This window comes from Lontra canadensis, unplaced genomic scaffold, assembly GCF_010015895.1.
Source record: "Lontra canadensis isolate GAN:19392208 unplaced genomic scaffold, GSC_riverotter_1.0 scaffold39, whole genome shotgun sequence".
Classification (NCBI taxonomy): Eukaryota; Metazoa; Chordata; class Mammalia; order Carnivora; family Mustelidae; genus Lontra; species Lontra canadensis.
This window is the reverse complement of record NW_022631033.1, coordinates 349387-364560: the sequence shown is the minus strand read 5'-3', so window position 1 is coordinate 364560 and position 15174 is coordinate 349387. Positions and strand designations below refer to the sequence as shown.

The 15174-nt window shown below is 39.8% G+C and overlaps 1 protein-coding gene across 3 annotated transcripts in view; it reads right to left on the bottom strand.

Annotated features, from left to right (window-relative positions):
• Positions 1-1559: 1559 nt before the first annotated feature.
• Positions 1560-15174, bottom strand: part of LOC116874818 (zinc finger protein 596-like) — a 13937-nt gene continuing 322 nt past the window's right edge. Inside the window, exons 2-6 of one of the 3 annotated variants that reach the window (XM_032869798.1) lie at positions 9433-9517; positions 7677-7803; positions 3979-4074; positions 3432-3511; positions 1560-2965 (exon numbers count right to left, since the gene is read on the bottom strand). In XM_032869798.1, the coding sequence (XP_032725689.1) occupies positions 1718-2965; positions 3432-3511; positions 3979-4074; positions 7677-7803; positions 9433-9444 (1563 nt within the window). In that variant the 5' untranslated portion in view covers positions 9445-9517 and the 3' untranslated portion in view covers positions 1560-1717. Of the gene's footprint in view, positions 2966-3431; positions 3512-3978; positions 4075-7676; positions 7804-9432; positions 9518-15174 lie in introns of those variants that run through there. The other 2 variants (XM_032869799.1, XM_032869800.1) reach the window with 2 other exon arrangements.

Sequence of the window (15174 nt, the reverse complement as noted above, 5' to 3'; positions counted from 1 at the left end):
ATACTGAGGCTTCTGCTTCCAGATAAGTTGTTGAGTAGAGACAAGACAGACAACAGGAAATTAAAGATTCAATCAAATAAAAATTGTACTGTTTTAAATTCAGAGACTTGTGAAATCAGAGAGGACTGTAAGAACCATGAAGAGACCATCCGATTTCCACAAGTCTGGGAATTTGCTTTGTACAGACACTGAAAATCATGGGCAAAAAAACACTATGAGGAAATAGCAAGTAGATGGATATATAAACATGTGGACTGACATAGGCTGATAGAAATATAGAGAATCTCCAATCCTGGGATCCTTTTCCCCATAGGTTTTTAGGTGGGGATAAGGAGGAAAAGCATTTTGTCTTCTCAGTTTATAGTACTTTGGGAAGGTGTTTTCATAAATCTAGAGGAACAACCTGGAAGACATTAATGTCTTAAGTGAAATCAAAACTTCTGCCTATCCTGAGCATATTTCAGCTCCTGGATGGAGGAAGTGATGTCTCCTCACTTGAAGAGAATAATAAACTCATCTGGGTAAAACCACATCAACGTAAGTCTCCTCCTCTTTTTAAGACAATGTGCAAAGTTAAAAAATACAAAAACATCTTTGCAAAGCAGCAGGAAAGGTGATGGAACAAATTCTCATGTATCTTTGGAGTTAGGAGGAAAATGTGTAATATTACTACACAAAACAGAAGTTATAAGAAACACAAGAAGATGGAGAAACTCAATAGTTCTAGGTTTGGGAAGCACTGTTCTGTTGGTGATGTTAACAGGTCACTTTAAGACTTTAAACACAGCAAGCAAATTAGGGTGAGGAAACATCAATAAACACACAATAATTTCTTCAAACCTAAGGAGAGAGTTGAAGCAGGGATTGAAAAGGGCATTGCATCCTCACTCATAACAGCATAAATTAATTATAAGCATCTGTATTCTCCTTTTTGCCATGTGTGAACAAGGATGCCTAAGCACGTTCAAGCGAGTAGGATCAATGACTTGGCCTGTTACCTGGTGTCTCCCAGCTTTCTGCATTTGCCTGTGGGGGGTACCTGGGATGCAGAGGTCTCCTCAGTTGGGTGACTTGTGCATTTGTGGCTGCTATGACGGGGATATGGGCAAGGCCGGCTTGTCTATTCTGCTACTGCTTTCAGCTGTGCCAAACCGGTGTTTGCCATTAGTAGAGGGAGTGCTTTGTCACTACAGACATTACTGTTAGGTCAGGTAATTTAGGCTTTCTGCACAGAGGATACTCCAAATGTCCTCAATCTTTATCATATCCTAGTTCTCACTGAACACAGCCCTTGGGCAACAAAATTCTCCTGTCTTCCTCGGAATGTTTTTTTCCCCCCTTATTTGTTTTAGCAGACTTCTGCATGCCAGATGTGTTGCTGAATGAATGAGTGCATGGTGATTACAGGTCTAGAGACTCTGCTGCACAATTTGCTTATTTAAAGGATAAAGCAAAGTATTTCTGCATTAATTACAGACCTGTTTTCTCTGACATGCCACTTCTCCATTTTGTTCGACAGAACTGTGGGTAAAGATTCTTCCATACTCCACTTCTATTCTTCATGTCAGTCCATTACGTGAAGGTTTGGTCACACAGGTGTGACCCACATGCAGATTCTCTCCACTTGGGATTACCTTCAGTTGAGTGAAGTAATAAAGATGGAAAAGTGCTCTCCCACACTGATTACAAACCTAGTGTTTCTTGAGTGTTTGAGCCCTCAAGAGTGTTTATAGTTTGAAGCTATAGGTGGTGAATCGTCTACACTGATTATTTTTACATGTATTTTCTCATGTTGTCTAAGGTTAAAATATTTACTGAAGGCTTTCCCACATACATAACATTTATATGGTTTCTCTCCAGTGTGGATTCTCTTATGCAATCTAAAGTTATAGCTTCTATTGAAGGCTTTCCCACATACACTGCATTTGTACGGTTTCTCACCGGTGTGCGTTCTCTCGTGTCGTCTAAGGACAGAAGAGTGATTGAAAGCTTTCCCACATAGGTGACATTCGTATGGTTTTTCTCCAGTGTGAGTTCTCTCATGTCTTTTAAGGACAGAAGAATCAGTAAAGGCTTTCCAACAGAGGTGACATTCATACGGTTTCTCTCCAGTGTGGGTTCTCTCATGTCGTCTAAGGACAGAAGATTCAGTGAAAGCTTTCCCACATAGATGACATTCGTAGGGTTTCTCTCCAGTGTGAGTTCTCTCATGTTTTCTAAGGTGAGAACAGTGAGTGAATGCCTTCCCACAGAGATGACACTCATACGGTTTCTCTCCATTATGAGTTCGCTCATGTTGTCTAAGGTATGAAGTTTTACTGAATGTCTTCCCGCATAGATGGCACCCATATGGTTTCTCTCCAAAGTGAGTTCTTTCATGTTTGTTAAGGTCAGAACAGTGAGTGAAGGCTTTCCCACATAGATGGCATTCATGGGGTTTTTTCCTTGTGTGAATCATCTCGTGTCGCCGAAGGTTGTAACTCTTACTGAAGGCTTTCCCACATAGATGACATCCATATGATTTCTCTCCAGTGTGAATTCTCTCATGTTTTCTAAGGTCAGAACAATGAGTGAAGGCCTTCCCACACAGATGACATCCATGTGGTTTCACTCCAGTGTGAATCATCTCATGTCGCCTCAGGTTAGAACTTTTTCCAAAGGCTTTCCCACATTCATGACATTCAAATGTTTTCTCTCCATTCTGAGTAGTATTGGTTTGTCTATGGGCAGAGCTTTGAATAAAGGCGTTCCCACGCTGATGACATTCATGTGATTTACTTGTAGTGTGACTCTGCTTATGTGTATTAAACGATGGGAAACAACTGCTGTCTTTTCCACATTCTTTGCTGATAGAGGGATTCTTTCCCATTTTAGGTACCACATATTGAGTCCATGTTAGTATTTCAGTTAAACTTTCTCCAAAATCATTGCATTCAAAAGGATCCTCTTGAGTGTGAGATCTTTGCTATTCAAAAGGAAATGAGAGACTGTTGAAAAAGTTCCTCAAATTTATTCCTTCCTTCCTTCATCTACATATAAATTCTACAGTCATCATTCAGGGACAGAGTCCTACAACACTGTCTACATTAGTTACATAAACATGTATGTATTCCTCTCCAGGAAGCATAGAAATTTTATTTTTTTTAGCAGCCCAAATGCAGAGATACCTGATTAAAGACAATGTTTCAAAACAATACTGTGTTTCAGATGTTAGGTATGTAAGTTATGATCATGCAGCTGTCTGTTTACAAGACCTTAGATTATGGTTTTGACTTCAGATTAATTTCTTCCCTAAAATCAAACTAACCAAAACTTCTTGCTGTGAAAACCCTTGATTCCAGCTTAAATTATGATTGGGTAATGGTGCCCAATTCCTTCCTTATTCAATACCCACATTTCTCAAAGCACAGGTTCATCCCCTTGAGGCTTACCGTTGCACTGACTAATGCTGTGTCCTTGCAGACATGTTGCATGAATATCATTTCTTGTTTTTTAAGATCATCTTCCCTATCTGAAATGATTGGGGAAAAAATTGCGATAGTGACATTGACAGAATTAAAATGCTGAAGACACTAAATGCTCATGGAATATATTTTGAATACTGACACAGAGATGGGAAAGCATGTCAATTAAGGAATACCATAAGGAGAAGAAACACATAGGACATCAACAGTTGACATTTTCAGGACTGAAAGATGAGAAAAATAAGATGGAGATGGCAAGCTGGGGAGGAAAAGAAAGGGAAAATCTTCACAGAAGAGAATCATGGAAAGGGACATTTGGTGTATTTTAACTCCAAGAGTACATAACTATTACCTTCCCAAAGACAGAACAGAAATTGACACCTGTTAAATATAATGACAATATCTAAAAAAATTCCCCCCTATCATATTGTCGATCTTTTTAAAAAGCAGCTAAGTTTCATCTGATAATTCTTAGGGCCTACTCACTCACTTAGTAGCTCTTAAGGTAGCTTACCCAGACTCTGGCACTGCAGCAAACCTAGCCCTTCTTTTGAAAGGTGCTCTCCTGGTTCCAAGTGGGAAATCATATCAGATTTGTAGAGCTGTCTCCCTGTTCATAGAAAAAAGAGAATTGAATTTTGACTTCTGTGTAGGACATGGCATGATCATCAATGTAGGGCCAACTAATGGGAAAGAATGAGGTAACCTCTGAAAGTCCTCTCCAGTAAGAGTATGTTGAAAACAACATGGATAGTCCTTCACCAACAGAAGGTTAACTCTTGACCTTTCCTAAAGACTTTAAGGACCTGTCATTATTGATGCCTGACTAAGTTCAGAGACCAACTGTGTAATCTTCAATATTTTAACACAGTGAGAAGATATAAGTTCTCACAGCGTTTGAATATTATATCCTAAATGAACCCAATAAATAAAACTCTACCAGAAAAATCTAGATTCTGCATGGAAAACCACTTATCTGTTTTTTGTTTTGTTTTGTTTTTGTTTTTTTTTACTTAAGATTTATTTATTTTAGAGAGACCCAGGGTGGGGGAGGGGAAGAGGGCGTGAGAAACTTAAGCAGATTCTGCACTGAGCATGGAGCCACTTTATTGTTCAATCCCATGACTCTGAGATCATGACCTGACCTGAAACAGAGTTGGACCAGCTGTGCTACCCAGGTGCTCCTGTTTTTTGTTTGTTTGTTTTTTTAAATACCCATGGTCTGATCAGTCCCCACAGGGGAAAAAAAAATTTTTTTTAAAAGTCAATGTATTTACTTACCAATTCAAAAATAATGAATTCCCACCACTGTTTGGGTGTTGTGGAGATTGAGTAGCAAGAAAGACATGAAACTGTGTGAGGAAAATTACATTCTAGTGGGATGACAAATCAAAGTACAATGTGAAGATTGTTGTGAGGCAGTTGTAAGAAGGACAGTTTTCAGTGAGAAATGAGGAGTCTTAGCCACACAGCTGTTGAGTGAATGAGTGAATAGAAATATACGTACAGTTGAATTTTGATTGGAATGGCATTAAAAGTATAGATTGCTCTAGGCAGTATAGACATTTTAACAATGTTTATTCTTCCGATCCAAGAGCATGGAATGGTCTTCCATCTTTGTGTGTCTTCTTCAATTTCTTTCATGAGTGTTCTGTAGTTCCTCGAGTACAGATCCTTTACCTCTTTGGCTAGGTTTATTCCCAGGTATCTTATGGTTCTTGGTGCTATAGTAAATGGAATCGATTCTCTAATTTCCCTTTCTGTATTTTCATTGTTAGTGTATAAGAAAGCCACTGATTTCTGTACATTGACTTTGTATCCTGCCACGTTACTGAATTGCTGTATGAGTTCTAGTAGTTTGGGGGTGGAGTCTTTTGGGTTTTCCATATAAAGAATCATGTCATCTGCGAAGAGAGAGAGTTGGACTTCTTCATTGCCTTTTATTGGATACCTTTTATTTCTCTTTGTTGTCTGATTGCTGTTGCTAGGGCTTCTAATACTATGTTGAAGAAGAGTGGTGAGAGTGGGCATCCTTGTCGTGTTCCTGATCTCAATGGGAAGGATGCAAGCTTTATCCCATTGAGGATGATATTTGCTGTGGGTCTTTCATAGATAGAATTTATGAAGTTCAGGAATGTTCCCTCTATCCCTATACTTTGAAGTGTTTTAATCAGGAACGGATGCTGGATTTTGTCAAATGCTTTTTCTGCATCAATTGAGAGGACCATGTGGTTCTTCTCTCTTTTCTTATTAATTTGTTCTATCACATTGATTGATTTGCGAATGCTGAACCATCCTTGTAGCACAGGAATGAATCCCACCTGGTCATGGTGGATAATCTTTTTAATGTGCTGTTAGATCCTGTTTGCTAGGATCTTGTTGAGAATCTTAGCATCCATATTCATCAGTGATATTGGTCTGAAATTTTTTCTGGTAGGGTCTTTGCCTGGTTTGGGGATCAGGGTAATTCTGGCTTCATAGAAAGGGTCTGGAAGTTTTCCTTCTGCTTCAATTTTTTGAAACAGCTTCAAGAGAATAGGTGTTATTTCTTCTTTGAAAGTTTGGTAGAATTCCCCAGGGAATCCGTCAGGTCCTAATGCCATTCCAATCAAAATTCCACTGGTATTCTTCAAAGAGCTGGAGCAAATAATCCAAAAATTTGTATGGAACCAGAAGAGACCCCGAATCGCTAAGGAAATGTTGAAAAACAAAAATAAAACTGGGGGCATCACATTACCTGATTTCAAGCTTTACTACAAAGCCATGATCACCAAGACAGCATGGTACTGGCATAAAAACAGACACATAAACCAGTGGAACAGAGTAGAGAGCCCAGATATGGACCCTCAACTCTATGGTCAGTTAATCTTTGACAAAACAGGAAAAAATATACAGTGGAAAAAAGAGAGTCTCTTCAATAAATGGTGCTGGGAAAACTGGGTAGCTATATGTAGAAGAATGGAACTCGACCATTCTCTTACACCGTACACAAAGATAAACTCAAAATGGATAAAAGACCTCAACGTGAGACAGGAACCCATCAGAATCCTAGAGGAGAACATAGGCAGTAATCTCTTCGATATCAGCCACAGCAACTTCTTTCAAGATATGTCTCCAAAGGCAAAGGAAACAAAAGCCAAAATAAACTTTTGGGACTTCATCAAAATCAAAAGCTTCTGCACAGCAAAGGAAACAGTCAAGAAAACAAAGAGGCAACCCACAGAATGGGAGAAGATATTTGCAAATGACAGTACAGACAAAAGGTTGATATCCAGGATCTATAAAGAACTCCTGAAACTCAACACACAAAAAACAGATAATCATATCAAAAAATGGGCAGAAGATATGATCAGACACTTCTCCAATGAAGACATACAAATGGCTATCAGACACATGAAAAAATGTTCATCATAACTAGCCATCAGGGAGATTCAAATTAAAACCACATTGAGATATCACCTTACACCAGTTAGAATGGCCAAAATTAGCAAGACAGGAAACAACATGTGTTGGAGGGGATGTGGAGAAAGGGGAACCCTCTTCCACTGTTGGTGGGAATGCAAGTTGGTGCAGCCTCTTTGGAGAACAGTGTGGATATTCCTCAAGAAATTAAAAATAGAACTTCCCTATGACCCTGCAATTGCACTACTGGGTATTTACCCCAAAGATACAGATGGAGTGAAAAGAAGGGCCACCTCTACCCCAATGTTTATAGCAGCAATGGCCACGGTTGCCAAACTGTGGAAAGAACCAAGATGCCCTTCAACGGACGAATGGATAAGGAAGATGTGGTCCATATACACTATGGAGTATTATGCCTCCATCAGAAAGGATGAATACCCAACTTTTGTAGCAACATGGACGGGAGTGGAAGAGATGATGCTGAGTGAAATAAGTCAAGCAGAGAGAGTCAATTATCATATGGTTTCACTTATTTGTGGGACATAACAAATAGCATGGAGGACATGGGGAGTTAGGAGAAGGGAGTTGGGGGAAATTGGAAGGGGAGGTGAACAATGAGAGACTATGGACTCTGAAAAACAATCTGAAGGGTTTGAAGAGGTGGGGGTGTGGGAGGTTGGTGGAACCAGGTGGTGGGTATTAGGGTACGGACTGCATGGAGCACTGGGTGTGGTACAAAAACAATGAATACTGTTATGCTGAAAAAAAAAAAAAGAAATATACGTACATAGTAAACACTAAGAGACTCACCAATTGAGACAAGGTGACTGATGTTTTCCAGCATCACATCTCTGAAGAGTTTTCTCTGGGACCTGTCCAGCAGGGTCCACTCTTCCTGAGTAAAGTCTACAGCTACATCCTCAAATGTCACTGATTCCTAGAAGATTATGGACGTTTTCAGACAGGACCATCCCTGCCAATATTCAGGGGCATATGGTACAGACAACGGCACTAAGGAAGTGGGGGCTGCACATACAGAAAGCTCAAACAGAATGCTGGGTTCAGTCATCATTTTCAGTGCACACCTGGACATCTGACTTTCAGATATACCCAGACACATTCACAATACATACATTTCATTATAGAGATATAGAATGAGGTGTGATCTAACCTGTGGATTTTGCAATAAATTTGTAATTGAGATTTCCAGATCATGAGTATAACAGTCTCTCTGGAACACTTAAAACTAAAACACTATTTTCCACCAATTTCAAGTAAATCTACGGACTCATGACACAACCTGCCACTTTTAAATAACTTTGACAAGATTATTCCCCTTATAGGATCTCAGTTTCATCATCTATGATATGGTGTAATGACCTTTTATGAGTTCTTAAAGATCCAATGACATAGTAAATGCTAACAGCAAACATTTAAATGCAACTTCTAGTTTTACTATCCAATAACTACCAGAGTATTGAAGCAATGTCCATAATTCTGTAAAACTGAACAGAATCCACACAGGATATGAGATCAGCAGCACATCCTTTAATCTTCACATAACAGGTGTTCATTATAAAGCATAAAGATAAATGGTTCATTAAAAGCATAAGGATAAATGGTTCATGAGCATGAGTCAGAGGCTGAGACTTCCCTAAGGAAGGATAGTAGTGTCCGGACGCCTCCTATTGCCTGAGGCCCTCCAGGGATCTGTTATCATCATGTTTTTATCTGTCCCTCGGTTCACTATGCTTAACTGCCACTTTACTGTTCCTGTCTCTTAAGCTCATCGAAAATTCCCAGGGGTCCCTGGGTTTCCTTTTACCTCCTATACTCCTTTTCCTGAATTATACTCAAAGTTAAGAAAATATTCCCTATACATTCTTTCCAGTTACCAAATTTGAACTAAGGGAAATTATAAAGAGGGGATAAAAAATCAGGATTTGGGACAAAGGAAGTAATGACTTTTAGTTTTCTCTTTCATAAGCTTCAAAAAGTACTAACACATTCTATCAAAACTTTTAAGAGGTTTAAATTGGGGGAAAGAAAGGAGGACTCCTCCTTGGCTTCTCTGGCATGACCGTCATTCATTTTCCCTCAGTATTAATCAGCAACAACCTCCCCTCCCCCCGGCACATATAATACTGCATTGACAGAGCTCACATGTGGGAACATCTGACTTTCTACTGGACTGTAAAGTTATGCTCCTTTTTCATCTCTATCACCTGTACTGACCTGAATCCTAAGCCCACTACAATTAATAAAATGGTCAACAAGTGCATTTTTGGTGCCAACTAGGGCATGGGATGGCTATGAAAAAAAAAAAAAAAAAAAACAAAACACTTCTCTCATGTCTCCTGAAAATGTAGGGCATTAACTGAATCTGAGATACCTCAGCATAACATTGGGATCCACATGATAGTCCTTGACCAAACATGACCATTCCACAGTTCTTGGAAAGCTTGAAAAACCTGAGTGTACTTAGAACATGAATGCCTGTGGGATTTATGTCCACACAATGGCAACAGACACCCTATTTCAGTAGGAAGAGTAACTCCCTACTCACTTGTGAGTCCATTCTTAGTAGCTCAGTTGCCAAGTATCTTCTGGGTTTTCACTCATACACAGTCTCTCAGCAACAGGAGGCAAGGCTGAGGAATGAGAAAGGAGCCAATTAAACTATAGCTGCCCACAATGTCCACACTCACTTGTTACGAAGACCCACTCCACCTGGAAGTAATCCCCAGCAGACCAGACAGAAACATGCAGTGCGCTCCAAAGGAAATGGGGAGAAGAGGTCAGCTCTCCAAAGGTAAGGCTCTACTACTGCTTGGGAGAGACGACAGCAATACCCTCAATTTAGGAAGAATGTGAAGAGCCAGTTCCCTCCAATTCCCAAACAGGATTTCTTGCACCTGCCACATGCGGAAGCACTGTGAAATTTCCCAGACTTAGGTATTAGCTTGTTTATTAGCAGTTTCCCTAACTCCTCAGCTCTCTGGTGTCTCAACTCCATCCCTATACTTCCCTGTCCAGCCCTCTGGATACACATATCATCCATCATTGTCTCCACCAACACTGGCCTTTAGATTTGTTCTGAATGGGTTTGGTTATGAAGCAAGATTGTTAAGTATGAATTTTATGGGGGTGACTGGGTGCCTCAGTCTGTTGGGCATCTGACTTTGGCTCAGGTCATCATCCCAGCGTCCTGGGACCAAATCCCACATCACCAGGCCTCCCTGCTCAGTGGGGAGTCCGCTCCTCCTTCTCCTTTTGCCCTTCCCCTTCTCATGCTCTCTTTAATGAATAATCTTAAAAAAAACCGCATTTAATGGTAAGATTAATCAATTAAGTGACTTACTTCATTTTGAGGGTCAAAGGCACCCACCTTACAAATTTACCCCTTAAAATCCCCTGCATCAGAAAATTGCAGGAATATGTGGGTTACAGCAGAACTCATGTCTAACAATCTTTACGGGGTAGTACTTCCAGAAATTAAAGAATGAAAGGATTTTAGGAGGACGTTTATTTACTCCAGCTGAAGTTTTAGAAAATTGTTCACTGAAATCTGCATTAGCTGAAACTTCTCTGAATTTCAATGTTTGATTTTGTGTATTTGTCTGTGAAAGCATTTATAAATTTTAACTCCTCCCCTAAAACATCCATAGGAAGTAAGTGTATTTCATGGACAGGTAATAATAACGAGTCATAAACAGAAGTAGGTTTAACTTACCCATTTGTATCTCATGTCAAGAAAAGATAAAGTTTTATTTTATGTGATTCTGTGCTTGGGAGATAAAATTTGTTCGTTTCTTCCTCAAAAGAATTCTGCTAATTATGATTTTGTTACTAATTTAATAAATGCCATCATTGGAAAGGTTCAGGAAACTCCAGTAACATGACAAACTCCACGCACACCGGCACATACATTCACATAAGTGGCCATCAGAACAGTGTTACAGGCAGAATCTGAATTTTCCTTTGCCTTTCTCCCACTCTCAAATTTTAGGAATTACACATCACACCTACATTTTACCCGGAATAGTACCCCTAACATTAACCATGAGAGACCCCACCCTGTGTTTACAACCTACTGTCCTTGCTTTTTCAAGAATTTGTTCCTGCGTCCACATTCTGTATGGCGTGAGAACCACCGCACTGCCCCAATTCCCAGACATCAGCCTCCAGCCTGCCTCATTTTTTACTGCCCAGTTTAATTCAGTTATTCATCACCATAGGTATTTACCCAGGCTAATGCTATTTATTTTTTTTTACTATATCTGCTGATCGAGGGTCCAACGGAAGGTGACTCCACAGACCTGCCTATCCCATGACCATATGTGGCAACACAGGACTAAGACACGGACCCTCCTGTATATGTCAAGTCACAACTCGCAGTGGCTTCCAAATGTATCCGGCAACACCATTCTTGTTCGATAACTAATGAATCTTCCATGCTCCTTAAATATTTCAAACCTCCATGCCTTTGAACTCACACATTCTGATTTCTGCCCTCATTTTCCAAAAAAATGAGTTTTCCTACTAAGTAAATGAATTATCTAACCTGACAGATTATTCCTTATTTTTCTTTTTGACAGATTCTTTCCAGAGTGAGTGATCACTATAAGCATTGATTTTACTATAAAGAGGATATTTTTTCCATTTTATTTTATTGTGGCAAAATTCACACAATGTAACATTTACCATCCTAATCTTTTTTTTTTTTTTTTTTTTTAGATTTTTTTTTTCAAGTAATCTCTATACCCAACGTGCCCTGAGATCAAGACTCACATGCTCCACTGACTGACACAACCGGGCATCCTCCACCCTCGTCACTGTAAAATGTACAGTCCAGTGATGTCAATACATTCATAAGTGCACTCATCACCACCATCTGTCTCCAGAACTCTTTCCATCTTCTAAACCATTAAACAACTCCCATTCCTCTTCCCACCCTCACCCTCTAACAGTCATGGAATTTCTACTGTATATCCCTGGATGCTGGGATCATGACCCGAGCTGCCAGGAAGTCCTTAAATAATTTTAAACACCGCAATAATTAGATCACATCAACAGATCATTAGAAAAACATTTGACCTTTCAAAATAATTGAGAATCTTTAAAATTCACGTCAAATAATAGGGAATCCTTCTTGCTAATCAAGAAGATGTCAGCAAACAAACTCAGCAGCAGACAAAGAAGCAGTCCCGCTCACGTAAAGGCTGAGAAGAAGGGGCCGTCCAGGGTTGCCCCTACTCATCACCGCCTGGGACACGTGAGTCAGGACAAAGAGAAACATAAAGGAAACACAGATACAGACTCAAGGACCTGGAACTGCAGTCGTCCTCAGAAGAGAGGACTTCAAATCCTAAAGAACAGGAGAATGCTTTTTAATGACCATACCTAGTATGAATATTTTCAGAAGCGGACAGATCTATGCTTAATATGCTCAAGTCAATACTTCATGTTTAGTTACAGTAATTCAAAAACAAGCAATCACATAAAAAAAAAGTCTCTACTTACAACAACAAAATATTATGGCTCCCATTTGAAATCATCATGTAGACCCATGTAAAAATGTTTTAAGAACTTTTTGAGGACATAAAATGACAAGAATAAAGCCTACCAGACCAATTCTTAAGCTAGAAGACACTGTGACATAAAAACCTCAGTGACTATAGAAATTTGGTACAATCCAAATTTAAAAGTAGCACATAGTATTTCATATAAAAACTGAGAATTACCTTAAAAGTCAATTTTGTGTCAATTTTGATTTTGAGTAACAGTACAGCCAAAACAATTTGGAACAGAAAAAAAATGAAGGTAGGTCAAATTACCTATGAAGATACATTATCTGAAGCTTTAACACAACTTAAGTAGTTAAAATAAAGCAATGTTCAATGATACAATATTAGAAGTAAATGGAATTTTTTTTTTAAAGATTTTATTTATTTGACAGAGAGAGACACAGCGAGAGAGGGAACATAAGCAGCAGGAGTGGGAGAGGGAGAAGCAGGCCCCCTGCTGAGCAGGGAGCCCAATGCGGGGCTCGAACCCAAGACCCTGGGATCATGATCTGAGCTGAAGGCAGCAGCCCAATGACTGAGCCACCCAGGTGCCCCTGAATATGATATTTTTTAATGTGAAATAGGTGATGCCTTCCTTCCACAGGAAAAATACAAAGGAAAGGGCATGAAGAAAGGATTTTGGTTTCAATGCATAAACATTGTAAGAACAAAGTAGGTGTCTGTGTATGTATGATTAAACTACAAAATAAAAAAATAGTATGTAAACGCACATGAAAAAGGAATTAGAAAACCATTTAGTAACTCTAAAAAAATAAAATACATTCAGTCTCTTTTAAGTAATTAAAAAATGGAAATAAAGAGTTGTCATTTCATCCAAATCTACATGTTGTATGCACATAATGAATTCCTGGCTCTTGCAGGGGGAAACTTCATGAGTTGGTCATAGGTAAAGATTTCTTTGCAATTTCAGGGAGCCATCAGGCCAGAATCTATCATAACATGAAAGGTGCCATCTCTAGGTCCAGCAAACTCCTGACTTACGTAGACTGTAGGGACCCTCAGAAGCCTGTGGAGGGCTGTATTCCTTACGATCTATCAACAGTAAAGGCGCGTTGGGATCGATGTACTGTGAACAATGTTAAAATTCTCTTTATGTTTGGCATTTAGGTTGATCTTAAATAGCAACCAGTGAATAAAACACCATGAGTTGAAATGCCACCTCGATTTGTCCCATCTATCAGCTTGTGATCTCTTCCTTCTATTGCAAATTCCTAATATTTTTAGCTCAAATGCACACATTCACTTTGTTAAGCTTCAAATTCATTATACAACCAGGTATAACAAATCTCCCCTTATTGGTATTCTTTTCCAGGATTGTTCAGGTATTGCTGAGATTAATTCACTTTAATCCTTGTGTGTAAAGAGCTAATGGTACATCCAGATTTGGTCCTTATACAATACCTACTGGCAAACCTCACTGAGACTGTAGTATCCAGTCCTTGTCTCTAATCACAGACAGATGGAATTGGTCTGCAGTTGGGAGAGTACAGAGGAAAAGCCACGGGTAAATGAGGAAATGTGTTAGGCAGGCTACCTGAGAGTCAGAGATTGGTATGTCCTAAAAACAGCAATTCAGGAAGCAGAATAATCAACAGATAAGTGAACTTTTCCAGAGAAAAAGTCATTCCTGAATCACCATTGTCATCATCTTTCTCCTAGTTTGGAAAATGTGCCATTCAGGATTTTGAATAAACTGTGGGGAGGAAATCAGCATGCAGACTAGGTGGTCCTCTGTGGTCTACTAAAGCACCAGGGAAGAGGAATGATAAACTTGCAGATGGAGAAGAACAAGTGTCTGCCCTGTGTTTCACAATGCCCGATTCCTGCTGAAGCCCACTTGTCATCTGACATTCAGGGGAATGGGAGTCTGTGGGACCCTCCCTTTCAAGTCACAATCCTTGCAGTCTCTTGCAGTATAGGCTGAATACAGGATTACCAAGGGAGGATGTGGAGTTCTCCTCCTGTCTCTGTGCTCCAGGCTCTCCCTCATCTATAAACACTCACTGCACTTTATCCTCCCATCCCAGAACCAAGGTTTACCTCCCCGTTGGAGAGATATGTTTGTTCTGTGCTTATTTTAAAAATTTTTGGTCTTTCCCTTCCCAAAGGTCTTGTGCTTTGCGTGTGTTTTGGGATAGGCAGAGATGACAGAAGGAGAGGCCCGGGGAGAGTAAAGTATCACTGCATTGGCCTTATGCATACACTGGAGTTGTGTTCGATAGTGACAAGGCCTGCCCTTCTCACCCCTGCCGCTGAAGGTTCCAGACCGTATTCCAGACTCCTGAGCAGCAGCAACTTCTCTACTTCATGGTTTTACTCACATTGATTAAAAGTTTTTAATTTCCCTTTTTTCCAGAACATCACATCAATACATCAAAAAATGTACTGTTGGGGCGCCTGAGTGACTCAGTCTGTTAGGCCTCTGCCTTCTGCTCAGGTCATGATCTCAGGGTCCTGGGACTGAGTCTTGCATGGGGCTCTCTGCTCATGGGAGAGTCTGCTTCTCCCTATCCTTCTGCCCCTTGCCCCTGCTGGTGGGGGCTCTGTCTAAATAAATAAAAACTTTAGAACCACATAAAAAAAGAAAGGAAGGTGTTGAATATTAGACCACCCGTTTAAACCTGGTTTTGAATGTGAAGACCCGAGTCCTCAATATATCCAAGAGCTGCACATGGAAACACTGTAGTGACGCACAGAAACGCTGTAGCTGCACTCAGAAA